Genomic DNA, 24,047 nt, shown 5'->3' on the forward strand with positions numbered 1-24,047 from the left:
CGTCTTTCATGTAACTCTTCAATCTTGTATCAATGAAGTGACTCTATATAAAATAATGATTCCTCTTAGTCTCAAAAGCAGTGAATACTCAATGACAACAGCAATTCTAACCTCACCCTGGTAAAAAAACTGACATCCACACAGATGTTTCTTCATAACACAAGACAAACACTGCATTATGAACTGTGGGTTATAAATAATTGCATTTGTGGCCTCACATAGGAGTAAAACCATTCCCAAACTTGATAGCAACAGATGAACACTGCCCTATATTTCTAGCATTTGTAAGTAAACTGCTAATTTGAGAAATGGGAAAAATCCAGAAAATTCAGCAAATCTGGGACGGGGGGCGGGGTGCATACTCAGTAGACCTCACTCCCTGTTACTTTCACTCGCTTCCACACTTAAACACCATTTGTGGCGAAACCTATCAACTGACTAAATATAAATATATAGTCAGCTAATTGGTGTTACGAACATTTGACGTGAGAAGCAAAAACAAATAGAGTTGGAACGCACGAGGCAGACATAACACGAGGCAAAGTCATTGAGCCATCGTTGGACCAGGTACATTGCATTGGCAGCGTCGGCACAGCAATGCGATGCAGTTTAATCAAGATCGGTCATTGTTTTTCTGTGTGAGGCAATGGACTTTTCGATCACTCCTCGCAAAATCCCCCAATACCTCTGGGTGGATATTGAGCTCTTAGCGAGGCCGCATTCCCTGCCGACGGTGAGCGGTCACCGGGCGAGCTGCGTGCAAGGAAGCTTTCTTGTGAGGGTTGCGGAAAAGCCGGAGTAGGAGACTTGCATTCGCGAGGCAAACACTGCCTCGCGTTCTCCGAATTACCTGGAATGCTGCGCGCATGTTCAACAACAACAAATACACGCAGTCACCTGTCGAGCACACAAGCAGAGTGCATACCTGTGACCTACTCTTCCACCACCACCATTAGCTCACATTGTACCCCCACTGTCGTTGTATCTCACAGCCGTTTCAATACAAAAAAATCGTTCCTTCGAAATTCAAGTTAATTTAGTTTAACCGGGCGAGATAGTCTCATTTGCAAGAGTGACCCGGTACAGATACTGCATAGATCTAGGCAGAGACAAGCAGAGAGATACACATGGACAGACACACGGCAACTCGAGGTACAGAGGCACAGAGAGTCGTGTATAGAGAGACACGGAGATAAACAGAGATCGAGGCTCCAAAATAAGTGTGCGTGAATGAAGGCATCACCGATTTTGATTTAAAGCGTTCGTGACTGCAGGGATTCATATTCTTGGTTCTTTCGGTAAAGTCAAGTAGAAGGGAAATAATAAAATAATTCAAAATATTAAACAATTAAATTCTCACGACGTTTCGACTGCAACACAAGCAATCATCATCATCAGTTGTGAAATCCACACAGGTGTGAAATCCACAGCAAGAAAATTTGAAAATGTTTCTTGCTGTGGATTTCACACCTGACGACGATTGCTTGTGTTGCAGTCGAAACGTCGTGATAATTGTATTGTTTTATATTTTTATTATTTTATTATTTCCCTTCTACGTGACTTCACCGAAAGAACCAATAATATACATCACCGATTGTTTCCACTGTAAGCAGGTAAAGGTACAGCCCTGCAATTGTATTGCCCGTGCCTCTGTTGGCCAGAGGAGCATCCAACGGAGGGAGCTCTAGAGAGCCCATCTGGAGGATATTTGGCCTACTCTTCCACACCGGCGAAACATCTTGGAAGAGGTGGAAGTACCCACGCTTGACCCCACCACACACAACCTACCAAAACGACTGGTCTCTTTAATCGTCACGTGTGGTCTAACATTGCCGCATTCATTTCCGCTATGCATCTGCACCTGCTGTTAAGGTAATAAACATTTGGTTTAATAATTTTTGTACCTCTCTTTCACCATACATGTATCCCAGGTCCCCATTGCCTCGTTAATTTGTTTCAGTGGCCTTCTGTCTGGTTGAGAGGTTACCCACTGTGGAACACTGTGTAGAGATCAATACATAACACCAAATCAAGACGGCAGATCGCCACTGCGCTGGCTTATGATCACAAACAAAAGGTAAACACCGCAAACGCTTTAACGCACAGCATTCTGCAATTAGAACCCAAAACATTTAATTAAAGAAAACAATTATATTTCAGCCCATTCGGGCTGTTGGGTTAGCAATTATGGTACCATAGATGCCAATTAAACAACTCCTCTAGTTTGTATTGGATGCAGTTGTAACCCTGTGATGCAGAGCACTTCTATTTCTTTGCACAGCTCAACTTTGGAGATCGACGATGGCGAGATGAGATCTCCCTCACCTGTTATGCAGGAGGTCGTAGGTTCGATCCCGACCCTGATGCCTGTATATTTGGAGTTTGCATGTTCTCCCCGTGGTCGCGTGGATTTTGCTCCAGGTCCACATTTAGAAACACGCGATTCGAGTATTTGGCTGCATTACATTTCCACGTGATAAGCCACTTTGGTTGTGCTATCATTTGTGGCCAGGTGGCTTCTGAAAAAGAACTTCATAGCTCAGTGAGCCCTTACCTGGTAAAAATTAACCCGTAAAAAATAAGTGTTTTACTATTAATCCTTTATATGCGTGGCATCGGTTTTATTTTATTATTCATTTCTGTTTTTCTTGAGTAAGAGTTTCATTTTTATCACATTGGTATTTTAAATTAAATATGAATTTTTTTTTTCCCTAAAAAGTGGAACATTTTGGGAAAACATTTTCACGAAAATAAATTGTCACGCACAACGAGTCTGTGTGCAAAATGTCAGCTCGATTGGATCACGGGAAGTGGGTTAAAAAACGACCTAATGATTTGCACGGTCGTAAGCGCGCAAGCAAGCAAGCAAGTGAAATATAAAGGATTTAAAAAAGAAAAAGTTGTTAAGTTTAGATCCATTACTTCATCTATTTTCTCAACATCTTATACCCAAACGCAATTTGAAAATCTCATCACCTATAGCCAGCCATCGTTACTACACAAGGTGTCTGCTTTGCATCGCAGGCCTCCAGACCACTGCTTAACAAGTGTGACTTTGTAAATGAATGACTTTATTTGTCTATGTTAATGTCACACGTGACGTTCGGGAATGACTTTAAATAAAAATAGCAGGTTTAAAGGGTAGAGTGTATAATCTTCGTCAACGTGTGTGTAATAGACTTGTATCCAGGAGTGGATTGACAAAGAGGATGCGTTTATCTTTTTGGTTCTTTCGGTAAAGTCATGTAGAAGGGAAGTAATAAAATAATAAAAATAAAACATAATAAAATAATTCTCGCGACGTTTCGGCTTTAGACGCTGTCGCCTCGACAGACCTGGTTTTCACCTGAGGACGGCTGCTTGCGTTGTGCCCGAAACGTCGTGAGAATTATTTTATTGTTTTATTTTTTATTATTTTATTACTTCCCTTCTACGTGACTTTACCGAAAGAACCAAGAAGATGAATCCCTGCAGTCACGAAAGCTTTAAATCGAAAGGATGCGTTTACTTTATAGGGTCGAATATAACCACTGTCACGAAAGCCGTGCTTCACTCTGCACCTTTAAAAAAAAACACAATAAAAAACTTTGCTTCATCGAATTTAGTGCAATTACCACATTTTTACGTTGCAGAGTGGATTTTAGTTTTTTGCCGCAGTGACGCGTGACCAGGTTGGGGACATCAACTCCACTACACATCCAAAAGCCCTGGGCTTACTGCACCCTTGGGTGATCACGGAAGATGTGAGCACTGCTGGCTCGGTGCTCTGACACGGGCATTAGCGTTAGCATTAGCACGATTCCCCTGGGCCACAGGCGGCCTCCTTGAGTGTCACAGAATTCATGAATTTATCAATATCGAGCGGTCAATACGGCAATACAATCGCGCCGCGCGCTCTGCGGTCATTTTAGGCCATTGAAAAATCCAGAAGCTACGTGGCCGCGCGCGTTTTTCTGTCGCCTTTCCAAATTCCAGCCAGCCGTAAAAGAAAAGAAGTTCGAGTTTTTAGCACTCAGCGGTGAAATTTGTTTACAGATAATTAGCGAAAAGCCACGGCGGTGCGAACGAGCGTGTCGCGTAGCACCTGCAAGGGAGGGAGCAGTTTTAGCAACGGCTGGAATAAAACCACTGCCGTGTTTTCCTAACTGGGACCCGATGCGTGTGCGTCAAGAAAGACAAAAAGCAACTCCCACTGTCTCTCAGTGGCGCGGTGGGGACATCTAATGGTGACGCAACGTATTGATATTGGAATCACAGCCTCAGGTTATTGTGGGTATAAAGATACAATGTAATACATATAAATCCTTGGTCAAATCTGTAAGCGGAAAGAAAAGAAACACCATTTGCCTCTGTGGTGCCATAGTGCCATCTAGTGAAGACATAATGAAGTCGTATGGATTTGACCAGCAATCATTTATAGTACTGTACTGTATGACGTTAAGCTTTTACAACCCATATTCTTGGTTCTCTCGGTAAAGTCACGTAGAAAGGAAATAATAAAATAATAATAATAAATAAAACAATAACATTCTCACGACGTTTAGATTGCAACACAAGCAATCATCATCAGGTGTGAAAACCACAGCAAGAACATTTTTGAAAAAAGTGGCTGTGGTTTTCACACCTGATGATGATTGCTTGTGTTGCAATCGAAACGTCGTGATAATTTTATTGTTTTATTTTTATTATTTTCCTTCTACGTGACTTTACCGAAAGAACCAATAATATGAATCCCTCACAAAAGCTTTAAATCGAAATTTGACAACCCAGTCAAGAGCTTGGCAAGATGTGGAGTGAATCTCTGAGGATGTTTCTGACGAGTAAGTCGCAGTGGACAGTTGCTCAGTAGACTTTATCATGACCATAAATTACAGAGAAAATAATACATTTGCACTGTAATCTATATCGAATAAATGCACCTTCATTCCGTAACTAAACGTGAAATATTATCTTTAGTCTTTCAGCCTATGGAGTTTCAATAATAATATATCCCAAACAATGTGTTTAAACACGCAAACTATAGACCGGTTTTAAAATCATCTGGATCTCATTAGTCAGTCGTGTTGAACAAACTCTTCTGGATTGAATCTTGACTTAAAGCTTTCGTGACTACAGGGATTCATATTCTTTGGGTCTTTCGGTAATGTCACGTAGATAGGTTCAAAGAAAATAACAAAATAACTACGTTTCGATCGCAACACAAGCGGTCGTCATCTGGATTGCCAAATGTTATTGGCGATCAGTCCAGCTACAACACAAGGCACTGGTCAATGCAAAAGTTTTTCTGGCTGGAAGGACGTCATATAATCATCCATTGTCTATCCACTGCTGAATGAAGGACTCCCCAGGCCTTCACCATCGGTTATGGTCCTGCAATGCCACAATCGAACCCCCGCCTTCAACACGAACTGTTGTCATTGCTCTTAGCATTAGTCATCCTGCCAAGCTCCTATATAGCTACCAATCTATCACCCGTCTTGTCTACCGGCCATCTTCCCTAAACGGCCGTCCATAAATGACGTCACGCACCTAGGGCGGGGGGGTCAGACATTTGTGACGACTCATACTCTTTGTTTTTTTCGGTAAAATCATGGAAGTAAAAAGTCTAATAAAATACCTACGTGACTTTACCGAAAAAACCAAATAGTATGAGTCCTTGCAGTCACGAAAGCTTCAAAACTAGAATTTGTGACGATGTGTGACATGGGGGGGGGGGGGGGGGTTGAGAAATGTGACGTCACATCAAAATGCGCAACTTCAAATAAATATAGAGAACACGTTCTACTTAATTAAATAGACTTTTTAATGTTTTCTCCTACAACATTAGAGTGCAGCGCCACGTTAAATACGCACTACATTGACAATAGTTTAAAGCGATTTGAAGCATATTCTTGGTTCTTTCGGTAAAGTCGCGTAGAAGGGAAATCATTAAATAACAAAAATAAAACAATAACATTCTCACAAAATTCTCGCAAATTGTTTTATTTTTATTATTTTATTATGTCCCTCCTACGTGACTTTACCGAAAGAACCAAGAATATGAACGTTAACAGAGTTGCTTTTTCGCCATGACGTCACGTCCATCGGGGAGGTCGGTGGGGAGAGTGAGGAGCGCTCCTGCGCTACGAACCCGGCCCGCCCGAGTTCGATTCCCGCTCACGGCCAACACCGGTGACGATTATCTGAGCCGGTCGTGGGCCTCCCTTAGGTCGACTCAGCCGCAAGTGAGGTGTGTTAAACATCGCCACTGGGGAGACAAAGGCGGGCCCGGGCGCGGTGCTGGCCTCGTGCGCCGTGCCCGGCCTTCATTAGGTGCTCGCTCGCAAACACCCCTTGCCCCAACAGTCTCCTCGTGAGCGCGGCGGAGCAAATCTGTTGTTGTCATTTGTTCGTCATCCGCCATCGCATTGGATGATGACGTCACTTTTCGGGCCCCTTGCCCCCCCCCCCGCGCGATGACGTCATCGCGTCAATTCCGCCCGCGCGATGATGTCATCGCGCGGGCGGAAGTGACGCGAGGCGACGTCGCCATGGCCGCTCCGCCGATGCCGCCGCCGTCTTCCTAAAAGGAATTCGCGGCCGTCGCTGTCGTCGTTGTTGTTGTCGCCGATCGCGGCCGTCGCCTCCACGAGGAGATTCGGCGCAACGCGGCTCGATGGCGGCTTCCTCCGTGTGAGCGAGACGCGCTGAGGGGATTTGTGTGTGTGGGGAGGGTGGTGGCATCGCCCGAGGTAAACTCGCTCCGGTGCTACGGCTCGATGTGGTGGTTATTGTTGTGGTACAATAACAATCAGTTACGGGAGCTGCAATTTGTTTAGCTTTACCCGCGCAATTGTTACGGAAATGCCCCCCCCTTGTAACGTTTAAGAGACTAAGTCGGCCGTTGTGTGACTCGTGGATGGACTGATCTCGCACATGGGAACGTGGAATGGCCCATTACTTGCTCGGGACCGCCAATTGAGCGGTCAGCTGTGGTGAATCCAGCACTCCGCTTTGAGTAAAGAAATCCTTGTATTTTGAACGCGAATGCATGTGCCAAGCAGGCAGTGACCGGCGTGGTGAAGTATGGTCAAATGAACGGACCAGCACGGAGTGGGGGGGAGGCCTCAGCCAGCTTTGGATTGAGAAGGTTGCAGCATTTACATTACTGAGAATAGGTTTTTCCCCTTTTATCTGGCAACAAAACAGGTGTTAAGTTGTTAAAACACCAAACTGAAACCTGATAATATTTGCATTGTCTTATATTATCAGAGTATGTTTTTTTTTTTGCATTTTGACCACAATTATTGTGGTTAATGCAGACATGATTCCTTGTGGAAGGTTTCAGTTTGGTGTTTTAACAACTTAACACCTGTTTTGTTGCCAGATAAAAGGGAAAAACCCTATTCTCATATCTTGGTACTGGCAAAGAAGGTCCCTTGATTTACATTACTGTCATTAGTAATTTATATTAAACTATATCAAGAGCGATGTTATTGTGACAGTCAAAAGCAAAATGGTCAAAGTGTTTTTGTGTGCGTCAATGAACGAAAGTGCGGCCCTGAATCGGTGTTGGTAATTCCACATTCCTTTGGCCGAGGCCAGTATATCCATAGCCAATCCATTGCTGACTTGCTCACAGGGTGGTAACAATACTTAACGTTGGTGTCAGGATAATTTCTGCACTTTTACACAAATACTGTACTTAAAACAAAATCACTCCTTAAAAATGTATCGGACCAACATCCCAATGGTGGCAATAGTATGATACCAAAACAATGCTAAATAAAAAATTCAGTTTAGTATTATACAAACTAATTTCATAATGTGTCAAATTGTATATATTGTAATGTAACAGCATTGTAGCATGCATGTTAATACTGTTTTGGTGATAATTAATCTTACACATTCCACGCCTTGTTTTAGTCCTCTACACTGTCCATTGCTTGACCTATGCTTGCCATGCTCCAGCGTCAGATTTCGTCCAAAGTCCGCCACTGTGTGAAGGTTTAAAGGTCATGCCGGTTCCTTTATTTGCACTCGGTAAATATAGAAGCATGCCGCAGAGAAAGATAATAAACAGACTAATATTAAATCTCGACTTAAAGGTTTCGTGACTGCAGGAATTCATACTCTTTAGGTCTTTCGGTAAAGTCACGTAGATAGAAAAATAATAAATAAAAATCACGACGTTTCGATCGCAACACAAGCAATCGTCTTCTGGTGACAAAAATACAGCAGGCGGACTGCTGAGGCAGGAAGAAATATATTCACCTGAAGACGATTGCTTGTGTTGCGAAAGAAACGTCGTGATTTTTTATTATTTCTTTATCTACGTGACTTTACCGAAAGACTAATATTACTCAATCAATACAGTGAAAATGCCAATTTTACTGAAGGTCATTGTGCTTCCCCATTATGCCCTTATGATAATAAAAAAAACACAGTTGCACAGTCAATACCCAACTTCCAAGATCTGTTCTTGCAGTCTTCCTCACCATCATCTTTGGATCTTTCGCTTCATCACCGATCTTCTGCAGGTCCCTGTTTGTAGACCTAGTCGTGTGTGAATGAACATTAGCAGGTGAGGACTCATTATGGGAAGAAGTTTAGATTGCAAGGGAGTCCTTGAATAATGTTTAAGTTCCAAAAAGACATTCGTCCATTCAGGATAGGTTTTCCCTACAGGCTGATGAAATAGTCACGTTTACGTGTGTCAAAACTTTTCGACAATGAAGTAAAGTGTGTATTGGCAGCTTACCTACTTTACCACTGGTTGTGTAAGAGCAACTGTGTCATGAATATACAGTGCAGGTCCTTGTCCTATACACACGAGTAACCTTTAGAACCAGGCTATAGAGCCCATTGAGGCAAACGTCCGTTTTTTAACACTTTTATTTCAATTGGAACCTGAGATAATATTTAGTTTACTCGGAAAACCTTCACTGAATGTCAAACTCCTTTTCAGGAGCTTCCTGTTTGTCCGATTTTTTGAGTACTGTATTTCGTATTGTGTTGAAGGAAACCAAAGTATCCAGACAACCCAGTAATGCTCAGTACTGTACACACAAAAAAACTGCTCAGATACTTGTGATAATGACTACCACATGCACCTCATGCACGTACTTCAAGATGGGTGTTGTACACATGTGATGGCTCCTTGTGTGTGTGATCCGCCAACTCCCACCACCGGGTAATTCGATTTCAGGAATTCTCCACCACTGTCATTTCAAAGGACGTCTTAGCACTTTGCATGGTATAGCTCTCAGATGTGTTTTCGAGTTGTATCGCGTGTTGTTTTGCATGGTGCCAGACGTTTCGCTGCACGTGCTGAGAGCCTTTTCAGGAACTAAAACTTTTTCGGACCATGTACTGGGAGCTTCGTCATGCTAAACAACATTTTGGCACAACCCGAAAACAGATCATAACTATTTAGCACAACGGCGAAAACCTACGCAATAACATCTATCTTGCTACTTGAGTGTGATGATATACACCCCTAATGCATTGAATTGGATGTGAAGCCACTGGATCACATCGGAGAGCTAAAATCGAATCCTCATTTTTTATTTAAAGTTTCCCTCCTAAGGTGTTGATCTTTTGCACTTGTTTGCTACCAGTTCTCTACTTTGTACCCTGAATCGCAGTTGGCTGTGCTCGCGTGGGTACAACAGAGCGTTCATCCCGTCGTTGTTGTTGCCTTGTGTCTCATACCTGTCAACCCCTTGTCACAGTGCCCTAGCCCTACCTTATTATGGACCGATTCAGACCTTCTTGGTCACGCCCGTGCCCTTATAAATCTCAGCGTTCATCCTACAAACTCCCATCATGAGGGAGAAACACAAACAAGTAGACGAAAAAAATGTTGCCTGTATTGAAACGGATGTACGCCGTATGGAGCTGAAAACTCAATTTCCCCGTACAAGAATACGGATAAACCGTATGGGTTGACAGGTATAGTGTCTGTACAGTACCTTTGTGTATTTTACTATGCAGTATTTCAGTTTACGTGTCTGCCTGTGCTTCTTTCAGAATTCAATGTTTCAGTATTTTTCACACATCTTGAGTAATAGCGCTTACCAATTAATGTTAAATGTGCCTTAGGATTTTAAGATTATTTTATAGGAATATCATAGTCCATATCCTAATGGTGTCACTTCACTGCATATACCTTGATTCCAGTGTAGTTCAACTGATGCTTTGTGTCTGCTACTGCATGTATGCTTGTCATTAAGACAAACCTCAGAGCTGCATGACTGTAAATACTAATTTAGTAATCCACTAAAGGCCAGAGTTTATTGGCGATTAGCTACTATAATAACTATATACTCATTTATGGATTTTAACACATCTGTTGTGCTTTTAGCTTTATAATTATTAGTTAATAGGATTATCTGACAGTATGAACCTTTGGCTTTCTAAGAATGGTTTATTTTCTGTTTGTACTGTACTGTTTTGCACTTGACTTTTTTGTTATCTTTGCATTCTTCATGTTTTATTTACTCCAAGTGTCCTGTGCTTTTGTCTAAGACATACATTGTCTCGGTCTGTTCATGTCTGTGCTACTGCTGGTTCGTTAAATGAGTTTGCATTTAACTAACTAGTCTGAAGGTTGACATAAATACATAAAGAGGTAATGTGGGAAGTGTGGGTAGTGGTGGTACAGTATTGTATTAGCCACACTGCCATGGGTTACACTCTTGGACATGCACATAAGTGGTCGTTGCGTCTGAACCAGGTGTGGTGTTTCCCTAGGTTGAATCAGCCTAAAAATGAGTGCCCAATGCAGCGTGTGCATTTTGTTGTCATGTGAAAATAATTAAAAGAGCAATATATCACTCCTCTGTCAATCCACTTCTTGATAAAGGTTTCCCCACACCATGTCGGTTATAGGAGTTGTAGTGCGATACTTCACATAGCTAGTCAGTTTGGTTTGGTGGCTAGGGACCGTTTCAAATATCACTTGGCACTTGATGTTAGCCATGGTTGCTGGGTTCATAGTGCAGTGCGCCAACCACTGCCACAGCTTCACCCATAAAACGAGTCAGGCACTTGCTATATAAATAAACAAATACTGTGAAGACAAAGGTGGGGAGGTGTGGTGCTGGTTCCACACTTTGTCCTTGGCAATGCCAGCCTCAACAGGTGCTCCCTAAGTGTCCTTTCCAACAGAAATCATAGTAAACTGGTAAAACAAAATTATCTTCGTGTGTGCACAAATTTTCTCCATTCTTTTCCATTTCAGGTCAATAGAAAATGTTTTGTAGATAGAAGGCTATTCACTTAAGCTCGAAGAATAGCAACTTCCATTTTTTTATCTCAGTTTATTTGCTTGTGCTTTTGAACGCATCAAATATGAACTAGTGTTGTTGTTGAATTATGTATTATGATGACTAAAAGATGCTTTGATATTTTTTATTCTTGACAGATCAAGGAAGAAAAACTGAAGTGAAAAGAAGCAACTGGGTCTTCGAGAAGAAATCACTGAAAGCCTTTTGAAGATTTACAACCACTGACCTTTTCTGACAAGGCCAAACATGGCATCAGGCTTCAGTGGGAAGGTAAAACCCCATGTAGTTTGCTCTTTACTCAGTAGGTGAACAATGCACACTCTATCATCGGTGCTGATTTTTTCACATGGGCAAAGATTTTTGTAAGATGTTAATCTTCAGTGGAAATTTTTATTCAGCTGCAAAGGTACTGCATGACTCGGGTGAGAGTTGATCCTTGCGATATTGGCATCTCTCCCCAATCAAGTTCTGAGGAGCATCACTTGTTAATATGTGTTTAGTACAGAGTACAGGCGGCAGACCTTGTTTAGCGTCACCCCATAGAACGCTGATTTGTAATATCCCTTTTTGTCCTGGAAAACATTTTAACCAAAAATGTATAATCAAAACATATTAAGCGCTTGCGAGCGAGAATACACAGCAGCAGCGCTGGCCGGGGAAACGTACCCGTCCCCAGCATCTGCTCCACCAACGAGAGAGACGTACGCTGTGAGCCAACCATACTCCACCCCACGCGATTCGATTATCGCGATTCGTGGTCACGATTACATTAAAAAATTATATTTTTTCAACGTTATGATGGTGCGTTTAGCCAGGTGAGAACTCACGAGACCAGGATAAGAGTCTCAGGCTCTGCCGAAAAGAAACATCACCATAGAAATGTTCAGGGCGTCCCTAAGACCCAGATTGGGAGCACAACAGCTCCAACCTCGTCTCTCACCGCTGCCTTGTCGGAGTACAGTATAATGTACTCATGAGTAGAGTATACTCATTGATGTTATAAATGAGGATTTGTATTTATTAAATGTTTACCATCCGTATAATTGTTAGCAATCCTGCTGATACCCCAATGAAGCCCTCATATATTGCTCATACGAAAGAAATAACGCTGTCGGGAACGCATTTTCTTAAATATAACGGTATAATGACCCCTTTTTAGCCCTGACAGTTGTTGAGCACAGGCCCAAAGTCTCAACATTACAAATGACCAGCAACAAAAAGCACTGCCTAAGTTGTAATATACAGATTAGAGATGAGACATTTCTTGAATTGAGTAACAGTTTGGGAAACGAGATGATGGAAGAGGATGTCAAAGTTGAGCAGTCCAAGTGAATAGGCTGGAAGAGAAGTGTTATGACCTGCAGTGTGGTGGTGGAACACAGTGGATTAGACAATATTGTCAGTCTGGTAGAATGAGTCTTCAACATGGGTTGTGGAATCGTTGAGTGAAGTTTATGGAAACAGTAACCATCTGTCACAAAATCAGCCAGAATCCATCCAATGTCATCAGCGTCATAATAGACACTGATCAAGATGAAGAGATCCTTACTGTCATTGTCTTTAATGCCACCACATCTCACAATTTCTTCCCTCTGCCATATCTCACAACTGTTGCAAAGTCAAAATCTGATCACCACAGTCTGCTCCTGCATTATCCCACAATCTGTATGTATGTTGAATTTCTTTTGTACCATACGTAGCCTACCATGCTAATCGGAGGTGCCAACTGTGCGAATCTTGACACACGGGCAACGGAACATTGAGGATAGCAGGGGCAAAATGCCCCCAAACTTTATGACAGTTGACATGTACAACATGCAGTGACTACTGAAAAGCATTCATCGAAATAACTTTCATTCACCCTCGTGTGTGTATATACAATATATACTGCCCCCCCCATTTCCTATTTGCCTCATCTGCCAAGAAAAATGTTCCGTACACGAGTGTGGGGACACTGGCGATACCTTGCTTTGAGCATGTTTGCATTTATTCTCACTTGTGACCACCACTGGCGTGCAGAGAGCGGGGGAGGGCGACGAGAGGCGAGGAAGCGCCAATGCCGGGGATAGCGGTGGCCAAGCATCGCGGGTGGGCCCCGGCAAGAAGCAACTGCCGCCCATCCCCCGGCAGCAACCGTCGGCATCGACACCAAAACCCCTCTCCCCGCCGACCGCGCCGGCCAATGCCTCCAATGGAACGCACGCCGCATACGGGCCCTACTTCCTCGAGTACTCTCTCCTCTCAGAATTGTGAGCAGCTGTCGGCCGTGGACTGGAAGCCATCTTTAAAAACGGATGCCGCCACCACCACCAATGCAGTGGGACATTACGTTTATATCAGTGTTGTTGCTTCTGAGTTAATATGGTGGTTAAAATCTGTTCCTCCAAATGTTAAATGCCTCTCAAAACCGAGCTCTGCTCCAGGGCAGCTTGTCACCATTGCAGGTTTTTTTTATCCTCTCCCTGCATATGGTTCCATAGACCAACATGGGCTGGGTTGCAGTTTAAACTAAACTTTTTATTTTAACAGGTAAGGTCCACTGAGCTATATAGCTCTTTTCAGAAGCGACCTGGCTACACATCATAGCGCAACTAAGTGACTTATGTGGATATTTATAGCAGCCAAATACTCAACACACGTTTAAAAATGTGGAGGGAAAAACAAGGAGGATCCTTAAAAGAAATCCATGTGACCACGGGGAGAACATACAAACTCCAAATATACAGGTGTCAGGGTCGGGATTGAACCCACGATCTCCTGTATACCAGGCGAGGTAGTTAACATCTCTCCACCATGGCAACTATGATGTAGCTGGAACTATATAGCTGGGACTGGCGCTCTCCTTGCTTGTGAGTGCAGTATCGAGACTGGGTTAGTGTCGACACTCTTTGGAGTTCTCACTCTGCACACGTGCGGTGCAGGAATGACACATAAACGAGTGAGAGAGAGAGCCGTGTCCACTCGGACACTGATTACATGTTAAAGGTGCACTAATACCTACGGATAGGGGCACCAATGTACTCATAGCTGTGCATATGGAAACACCAATGTTTTCAACTAGTATTTGTTTTAAAAAATGTAAGCCCCGGATTGCTTTTGCCTACTGAGTTTTTATAAGGGTGTGGTGGTATTATTGTGCGCGTATGGATTAACGGGCTGAGATCATCAAATCTCTTGCGCATGACGACCTCGTATAATTAGCCTCTGGTGGGGTCCCAAGATTCCAGCAGCGCTGTGTCATTACTTTGACATGGCGTATTATTAGTCGTCTGTACCACTGAGCCATCTAGAAAAATGATTTTGATCCTTTAATTACAGTTTAACTGGCACGCATAATTTAATTCCGCGTATAATCAACGTGTGGCTAATCAAGGTTCTGCTCTATTTGCGTTTTACTATGCAGTGCTCTTTTGGTCAGACAGAAGCTCCCTGGAGTATATGTGCAGCCATCGTGCAAGTCTGCCCTCAGTAAGTGGTCCTGGAGCATTGAGCACTCACGTGAAATAGGACTGAATAATGTGATAGAAGCATAATTGTTTTCTTACCGCGTTCCAGTTATCATGCCAATGTGGTATCACACTACCTTATAGGCCAAAGTCCACCACCCATGAAGTTGCTTCTACAGAGGCAGCAGCATCCTTGGCAATCCAATCCCGTGCCCCTTTATTTTATTTAGCGATGCCAAGCTATTCAGGCACATCTTGTCCAGGAAGTGTTTGTTTTCAGGTGCTGATTGGTGGCATTCGTGAAATATTTAGAAGCACAAAGTCTACCTTGGTGTCCAGTTTCAGCCCATGGCAGGAGCGCAACAAGGAATACTCGCAGTCAGATTCTGCTACTGAGAAGCACACAGCAGATAGAACACAACAAAACTTGTTTTCAGGGTACAGAGTCTGATTTCAAGTTTAATAAAGCTATTTTTGGATACATTTTATTACCAGAGGCTCTGTGTCTATAATATAAATTGGTTTGCAATAGAGCTGGAATAATAAAAGTAGTCAAGAGCTGACAGGCTCCTTGAATAGACGCAGGTTATATAAGGGAGGAAAGACAATAGAAGAGATGGAGTTTCATTAGCAACGTGTGCAGAGAAATAGAAATGTTCCATCCTGCACACAGCATGGATGAGAAGCCAGCCACCGTATAGACCGCATTTCTAGAAATCAAAAGGCATGCAGTTTAATGACCTTGCTGGTGGTAGAAGTTTGAATATCGCAGCTTGCATCACATGACTGCGCAGTTTGAATATTGTAATGTGCTCACAGTTGACCTCACAAAGAATATACAATTATTCTACATGGTTGCACTTGATTTGACCAAGCAGTCCCAGTGGAATATGCAACAGAGTCGGAGTGAAATATTTAATCTTTTGCACAGCTCTGAGCCACCTGTTAGTGCTAGATAAAATTATCTCCTTGAAGAATAATAAAATAATCTGGGGAAGCCCGCTAGTGCCTCATTCCAGAGCTCTTTCCGTTAAGGTGCCTTCACTGTCTTCCTGTAAGTAGTTTATGGTGATAGCCTTCATCAGTTCTGTAGTTTCAGTGGAGGCGAGATAACTCAGGCAGGCTCTTAACATCTTGGTTCGAACACCAAGCCAGCATCACTAACATTCTGTATTTGAGAATTCGGTTAAGTAAATTGATGGTCTTAGCTTTGATCAACAATGGATGCATACACACATCAATGTGATTTATTTTTATACCTAATTTAGAATTTTCCTCTTCTAAAACATGAAATGTCCCTTTATATTATTATCATTGTTTGCATATCTACAGGGATGTCAAATTGTCTTCAATGAGAGGGGACTTTTAAATTACTTTAGTCGCAATATTTTGCTGTCTTTTCTTGGATTTTCTGTTTGCACATAGTCACTTTAAGATGTTTTCTTGTTCATGTTTTTGTTTGTTGTTGTTGCACCCGATTCAAGAGCCGAATGGCTCACAGGGCTATACCAAATACATGAAACTGAAAACTGAAATAATATTCTGGGGCTATTTTCACTGATATGAAATCTGACGGTTTACTTTGTGGGAACTCAACATGGGTTGTCCTTTAGACAGACTCACTCCCGCCATAAGAATGTATCATTTCCACCACTGAACCAGCGCTTTATACAGTTGAGCGCCTCCCCACGCTATGTTTCAGTGGAAAACCACTTTTTACATTTGATATCATCACCCGTGATCAATCCACTGCTGAATGACGGAAAAAGTAAGTAGCCATGTTGAGGACATGGGGAGGGATGATGGCCGGTAGTCCAGGCTCGTGATGGAGTGGCAGACAAATCGACAAACACACCCGAGAGAGTACGCCTGTCTCAGAGATGAAGCAATGAAGTCAACACGTGTGCAGGTGCTAAATGGGTTGTTGCCTTGTGGGCCCGAGCAGGATGAAAATGGCGACATTTTATGTCGTTAAAGTGTCTTGCCTGTTCTTAACACATTAACTACATGTCTGATCTGTTTTCACTGCAGCCTGGTTTGGTGTAATCTTCATCCGGCAAGGCCTGTACCAAGACGGCGTGTTTAAATTCACCGTCTACATCCCAGACAATTACCCTGATGGAGACTGCCCTGTGAGTCCCCCATCTCAGTATTGGTTCATTAGAGGGAAACCCCATCCTAAGGACAGAAGGGGCAATGTGACACTCACGGGACACTCATTACTCACCACTCACTTGATACTCACACATATCTTGGACTCACCTAGACACTCACCACACACATGACACACACACACCCTTCACCTGACACTCTTTACTCACCGGATACTCAACTTACCTGACATTCCTGGCCCTTGCCACATACTCGCCACTCACGTGATACTACTCACCTGAAACTCGCATGCGCTGGTTAGACACCGCTCAGCAGTCACCACTCATACACCACACTCATCAGACACTCACCTTAAGCTTTAAGTGAATTTTGCATGGCATGCATCTCCCTTCTCTGGTTCCCCGTTTGCTGTAGAAGTTACAATCTTATAATGGGACCAAGTCTCTTGTTGCCACCACCAAGTACTGCACACCTGAATGTATTCAATTATTTATTAAATCATCAATTAAAATCGATTGTTTTTCACTCACTATGCATGCATTGAACCATGTACGTGAGAATAAATAGTTTACAATTTAGTCACAATGAATGTCCATGTTATGTTTAGGCTAAATGAGAATATGAAACTGCAAGTGAGACAGAGAAATGTCAATAAACCATACAAACCAGAGACTCAAATTAAGAAAACAAATATTTTTTTCTTGGATCGAATCGTGACCTGATGACAACCCATTAAATTGTCGTGGGAATGAATCTTGGCATGCCTGCAAATCAGGCGGTACTATTTTCATCGGCGCTAAGGGAGGAATGGACTAAGCCAGTTTGGACTGGGCCTTGAATTCATAATACATTCTAACATGATTCCTGAGTCATATTGACTGCTTAAGCAAAAAGTATGCTTGCTGTTAACTGGGGAAAACTGGTAAATTATTTTTTAAGACCCTAAAGTAATTTCAGTGCAGACTGTAAGGATTTTAAAACTTCTAACCATTTCCAACTGTACACAACAATTTCTGGCTGGATGGAATGGTTGACGGAATGCCCCAATCCATAATTCCAACAGACTTGGTAAAATGAGTACCATTTTGTGGGAGGACAACAGCAGTTGTCAGATATGTAATGATTCACTCGTACACAATTCCATTTGTGTTCAAGATTTGGGTCCATGATTCGATTCGAGGATCTGTATATATATTTTGCTGTTGTGGCTCATGTGGAATCTTTAGCGGATACAATGTTTTCAGGATCCATGTACAATGTTTACGAATTAATCGTAATATTTCCAATTATGCAAAGCTTTATGAACGAATTTTTTTAATCTCGATAAACAATTCGTCATTGGTATGCATAGCGATAGTCCTGTGGATCGAATGTGAGACTGCTCCCTGTCACGGTGGCTCAGGGCTGCCAAAAGTGGTTAGCACCACCCGACTGGCCATATCAGGGCACAGGCACTTTGATGTGAGTGAGGCTTTGCCTCTGTCTACCTGCGCCGCCTTGGTCTCCCTTCTCACCACTCTGATCTCTGTGCTCTAGAGACTGGTGTTCGACTGGCCAGTCTTTCACCCGGTCATTAACGAAACCACCGGGGAGCTGGATGTCAAAAGGGCTTTCAACAAGTGGAGGTATGTATCTACGCACACAACTATGAACTAGAATACCTGTGTGTGTGTGTATCTACGCACACAACTATGAACTAGAATACGTTTTCATATTCTTTGGGTTTTTCGGTAAAGTCACGTAGATGGTAAAAAGAAAATAACAAAAAACTACGACGTTGCGATCACAACACAAGCGATCTAAACGTAGTTTTTTGTTATTTTCTTTTAACCATCTACGTGACTTTACCGAAAGACCCAAAGAATATGAATTCCTGCAGTCACGAAAGCTTTAAGTCAAGATTCAATCCAGAAGAGTTTGTTCAACACGACTGACTAATGAGATCCAGATGATTTTAAAACCGGTCTATAGTTTGCGTGTTTAAGTCAAAATGTGTTTTATTTCATCAGATAAGGCCCACAGAGCTATACAGCTCTTTTTCAGTCGTGACCTGGCCACAAATGATAGCTCAACGAAGTGGTTTATCATGTGGAAATGTATTGCAGCCAAATATCCTAAGCGCACATTTCTAAATGTGGAGGGGAAAACCAGAGGACCCGGAGAAAAATCCACGAGACCACGGGGAGAACATGCAAACTCCAAATATACAGGCGTCAGGGTCGGGGTCGAACCCACGAGCCCCTGCATACCAAGCGAGGGAGTTCCCGCCACCGCAGCACCGATGTGCATGGCGTTCACGGAAGCTGTGCTATTCTCGTTATTCCCAGCCTGCAATGGAGAATCCTTAAAAACACGTTCCTTCGGAGTGGGCAGGTAGGAACTTGGTTGGACAGCGCGGCGTTCAGGTGGGGGGGGCAGTTGGATGAGTGGGCGTGTTGACCCTTCCCCCCCTTCCCCCCCACCCTCCCCGACATCGTCAACCAATCGCGGCGTAGGTCGGTGGTCGGTGGGGAGGGGCATGGGTGGGCGGAATTCCGGATATGCACGACAGACAAATAATCCCTGGTGGGCAGTGTGGAACCTGTTGTTCCTACCTGTATCAAATTTTATTCCTGGCAGGAATGTGGTTGGGTCCCGACCGAGTCTAGCCCGGCGTGGCATCCAGGCAACAAGCGGTGGATAGACTGTGTGTGGGGCCTTGCTGGCCGCGTGGAATCGCTATTGAAACTTATGGCTGATGCCTCTTTCATTCTTTTGGCAATTCTGGTCGATACCATCCAGATGATATTGACCTATGGAGTATTTAAAGTAAACATATTGGGCGTCTATATTTATTTTTAAATCAGCATTGGGGGGGTACTCATCACCACTGATAGCCCTGAGCTAGTCTTGAAAATGACTAATTTCTATTGTATGGACCATTGGTGCTGCATACAACCACCATCCAGTGAGTGGTATTCGTTTTATTTCCGCTAGAGAGGTCGGTTGAGCCCACACCTGACTGGGGTTCAAACTCTCAAACATGTAATTGTGTACCCATCTCAGGCCTACATAAGACCTTGTTTCAGTAGCTTTCTCTCTTTCTCTCTCACCTGAAGACGGTCGCTTGTGTTGCGATCGAAACGTCGTGATCTATTGATTTTCCATCTACGTGACTTTACCGAAAGAACCAAAGAGAATGGATTCTTGCAGTCACGAAAGCTTCAAAGTAAGATGTAATTGTCAATTGAGTTCATCTATTTACCTATAGTGATATGCCTTATGAATATTAGATTAGCGTTGTAAAATAAATATTTATCACTTTTTAAATGTTTATTTTTTATACTTTTGTCATCAAGTATACAATGTTTGCATTCTATTTGCTTAAATGGCTTCCACCTCAGAATACTATTGTCTCTTTTGCCTTCTCTTACAAATGAGATGTTCCGCTCTCACTCGGTATTAAATTAACCAAAATTAGAATATCCATCTGCCTGGACTGTTGGTTTATTCATGCATCAGCTACATTGGAGTGAATAATCACGTTTACTCTGACAGCGGAATTCATTTCTCCTGTGTGCGTTTGTTTATTTCCCTAACCCCTTTACTCTTTAGGCGTAATCAGAACCACATCTGGCAGGTTATGCTGTACGCCAGGCAAGTCTTCTACAAGATTGAGACATCCAACCCACTCAGCACGGAGGCAGCTCTTCTGTGAGTTCCTGCTCTTCCATATCGTCTCAAACAGCCTCGCTGATGTAACCCCTCGCTCCACTCGTTGTGAGCATCGCTCCTCTGCCCTCCATTGTTGTTGGAGGGCGACTGCCTCCAACTGCCCAGTAGCAGCGTCATTCACGAGCCTCCTCCTAGCACCACCCCCGCCCCTACCCACCACCTCCGATTAGCACGGTTGGCTACGTACGGTGTGAAAGAAGTTCACGGTCAGCTTGTACATATCCCGTTGGCTCCCCTTGCTGCTAACACGCTGAGACAAGCCTGTGAAGAGAATTGCACTTATTGCCGAGTGTCTAGTAATGTGAGTCGGCATTGAGGTTGAGCTCTCTGTGTTTAGCAATCCAGATGTCCAGTATGTGTCGTGTATTCGAATATAGGTAATTGATTGCAATTCTCCATCCCAGGTATGAGAAGGACATTCAGCAGTTCCGGAGCAAGGTTATGGATTCGGTGAAACTATGCAACAGTCACATCTTTGACCCTCCCAAGATTGAAGATGCCTATGCAATACGGTATGACCTCCCGCTTGTCCATTGCTGTTATTTAAAGTCACACACGTTAACCATACTAGAGGTTGTTGAGTTAGATCGCGTGGATATAAATGTGTCATTTAACCTGCCACTAAGGGGTCTGTCTCATCAACAAAACATGCCAATTAGTTACTAGTTCAGCACAACCGGTGTGTTGGAGTGTTAACCTTAAACCTCTTTTTTATATTGGTCGCGAAAGCCTTCATGTTCAACACATTAAGTTAAACCCCTTAAAAAGGCAAAACGAACTGCTAACTATTGACAGTTAATGGAGCGTTCCCAGTATTTTTGGATGATTGTTTTTGAGCCCCAATTTTCGTGGCTTTGTTGCACCCTGGTGAAGAATGGGTGATACTATGATTTACTGTGTAAGACTCATGTTGAGCCTTGGACAAACCTCATCTCGCTTCTCAAACATGCAAGGAGTGGTGCTCCAAATCTATTGGTGGTCCTGAGCCATTGGTTTAAATTCGACATTCCTATGGCAGAGATGAGTGTCTCCTTAGAACAACCCCTGTTGACTTCCCACGTCTTCATGTTGTTAACCGTGGAGGGCTGATTGGCTGAGTCAACTAGCGAACACGCAGCCTCTTAACTCCAGTGGCACTCGGCTGGATCGAAAGTTAACCTTCGACACTCACGGGAATTCTATCATTCTCGGGGTTCAGTATAAATGGTGTCATTTGTTACCCCCTCCATTCACCACACCGGATATCACTGTGCTGTGTTTGCTCTGGCAAATTTTAACGACTCTATTTTTAGTTAAATGTGGTGACTTAATTGTTTTTCACTCGTTAAAGTTGGCAGCTTTTACGTTATTCGGATTTAACAACCAAAAATTTGACCACATGGAAGGATGAATAAAATCTAATTTGTGCCTTATTCAATTGTCTCTTTTATTTAGGTATAGACCAGGTGATTTGGATCAAGAAATACACAAAGAAATTGACCAATTGTTCCAAGCAGGACTGTACTGAATAACAGTGATGTGATCCAACAAAGTTTATTTTTCCCGGGAAAATAAAAAATGTTGATAGTAATATCTTGGGAACATTGTACCAAGCACAATTTGTGCAGTGGACAGGTGATAGTGTATTGAATTGACGCTTGTGTGCCACACGTGTGCCAGTTGTACCTGGGGATGCACAAAGTGTGCATTTTATAGAGGCTTCACAAGAAAGTGAAGCCTCTATAAGAAAGTGAAGCTTTTTAAGTCACGGAAATATCCTTGTGGGCTACGTTTAGGCTTGCAGGCCCACGTTCGACACCCTTTGCTCTTGACAAGCTATCTTGTGAAATGTGTGCTGACAAAGGTGTTTTGCCTTGTTCAGGTTTTCTCCATGGAATCCCCAACTGCATGAAGGTGCCAGAGAAAAGATGTTGTCTCCAAAGGTAAGTCCAGCAGCCCTGTCTGTATTCAGAGATGCCGGATTTTAGCTACCGAATGAGGCTTGCGATTGCGGAGAACTCAAGATGAATGAGTAGTAAACAGGTGGTGTTGTAGCAGATTGCTCAACTCTTTGTCGAGGTTCAACTCAGCCCATCATCCCTTCAGAATTGTTTAATGAACAGTACCACTTTGCGGAAAATGAACGGTGGTCGGTCCTTTGAACAGACTTTTAACTACCACAGCACCTCACGGGCTTTCAATCATAAGGCTCAGGGCTGCCAACATTTGTAACCAACACTTATTTGAGCCCAGATAACTTTGCTTTCATTATGAGCCAGCCCGTTAAAAGTGAGCTTTTCTATGTACAATAATCGCTGTTTTAACACGGTAGATGCGTTCCTGAAAAGTGTCATGTTAAGCGAGGAATTACTGTACTAAATCACATTTGCATAAACTGGGGTTTAAATGTGCCACCTTAGATTGTGAGTCAAACAAATATATTAGATTTAAAAATAAAATACAATGAGTGGTTATAACACCTTACATTTCATCGTCTCAACCTGTAGACCCTTAGCAATGAATGCACATTTAGTGATGAAAGTGTCGTGAAGCTGTAATGTAATTGCATGCACGTGGATGTGCTTGTTTTTTTTTCCTTTGTTGAGTAGAAGCCAGAGGAACCGCACTCGAGAAACGCAGGCTTGTCTTGGGTGAAGCCTGGCACGACGCAGCCTTTCAGCAAAGACGAATCGCCCTTCTGAGACGTGGCACTGAGCGGCCTGCGAGAAATTAAAGAACATTGTCAGCATCAGACGGATTGCACTGCACACTTTGCTCTTTTCAAGTATTCTGCCGAGTCTCCACCAATGACAAAGCAAAACGGCACAGTCTTTAGGAATGCACTGCGTGCTCTGCGTGAATGGCTGGGAAACCTCCACTTTGTATCTTTTCTGCCTTTCCGAGGGTCGCATTTGTTTTTACGATGAAATTCAGCCATTCTTGCATCTTGCAACTAAAAGACCTCTTTTGCAAAATGCATTGGCAAAGGAAACAAACAAACAAAGATCTGCCGAGTGTGTTTGCGAACAAACAATAACATTCATTCCGTCTTAAGAAAGGGCGACTGCCCTTTCCTGTGTTGTTGCTTCTTCTTGCAGTGCCTGCGTGCTTTTCTCTGAAGCCACGCGCACCAATGAGAAGCACGGAATCCACCGCTCTGCTCACGCTCGCACAAGAAAACGCGCGCGCAATGTGCTTTTTTTACGCAAGAATCCAAAAGGACACTTCCAAGCGACTAATGTTGCCGGTTGCTGACGTGGCATTCAATGATAGAGCCTGACATCCTTGACACGTGTTCAACACTGACTATCTTAATGTCAGGACTTCTGCGATCGTCGTCCGAAAACATTTTCTGCGGTCAAACATGACTTCACTGCAGTTGACATTGAGAATCATGACTCATTCCATGGAAAGAAAAATATCGAACCGCTTTGCAGCTCATCCTCTTCCCACCAAAAAAACGCAACGGCTTCATTGTGTTCATCATTTTGATTTATATACAGTAAACTTTATTAACCGCTATTCA

The 24,047-nt window shown here is 43.1% G+C and overlaps 1 protein-coding gene across 3 annotated transcripts; it reads left to right on the top strand.

The window, feature by feature from the left end:
- Positions 1–6,501: 6,501 nt before the first annotated feature.
- AKTIP (AKT interacting protein) lies at positions 6,502–24,047 on the top strand. Of its 3 annotated transcripts, none has more exons than XM_078868637.1 (10): positions 6,502–6,731; positions 11,408–11,540; positions 13,290–13,519; positions 14,674–14,738; positions 16,748–16,848; positions 18,365–18,453; positions 20,423–20,521; positions 20,947–21,054; positions 22,404–22,464; positions 23,131–24,047. In XM_078868637.1, exons 2-10 carry the CDS (start codon positions 11,517–11,519, stop codon positions 23,221–23,223), a joined length of 870 nt encoding a protein of 289 aa, XP_078724763.1. In that variant the 5' UTR covers positions 6,502–6,731; positions 11,408–11,516; the 3' UTR covers positions 23,224–24,047. The 3 variants fall into 3 exon arrangements, with proteins under 3 accessions (XP_078724763.1, XP_078724764.1, XP_078724765.1); XM_078868638.1 differs by having other exon boundaries at positions 6,502–6,672; XM_078868639.1 differs by lacking the exon at positions 6,502–6,731 and adding an exon at positions 9,811–9,933.

The sequence above is a fragment of the Lampetra fluviatilis genome, chromosome 26 (assembly GCF_964198595.1).
Source record: "Lampetra fluviatilis chromosome 26, kcLamFluv1.1, whole genome shotgun sequence".
Taxonomy (NCBI): domain Eukaryota; kingdom Metazoa; phylum Chordata; class Hyperoartia; order Petromyzontiformes; family Petromyzontidae; genus Lampetra; species Lampetra fluviatilis.

Coding starts and splice junctions, on each gene's coding strand:
- AKTIP (XM_078868637.1), top strand. CDS start 11,517: ATGGCATCAGGCTTCAGTGGGAAG. Junction 14,739..16,747: donor ATCGTGCAAGTCTGCCCTCA/GTAAGTGGTCCT, acceptor TTTTCACTGCAG/CCTGGTTTGGTGTAATCTTC. Junction 20,522..20,946: donor AGCACGGAGGCAGCTCTTCT/GTGAGTTCCTGC, acceptor TCTCCATCCCAG/GTATGAGAAGGACATTCAGC.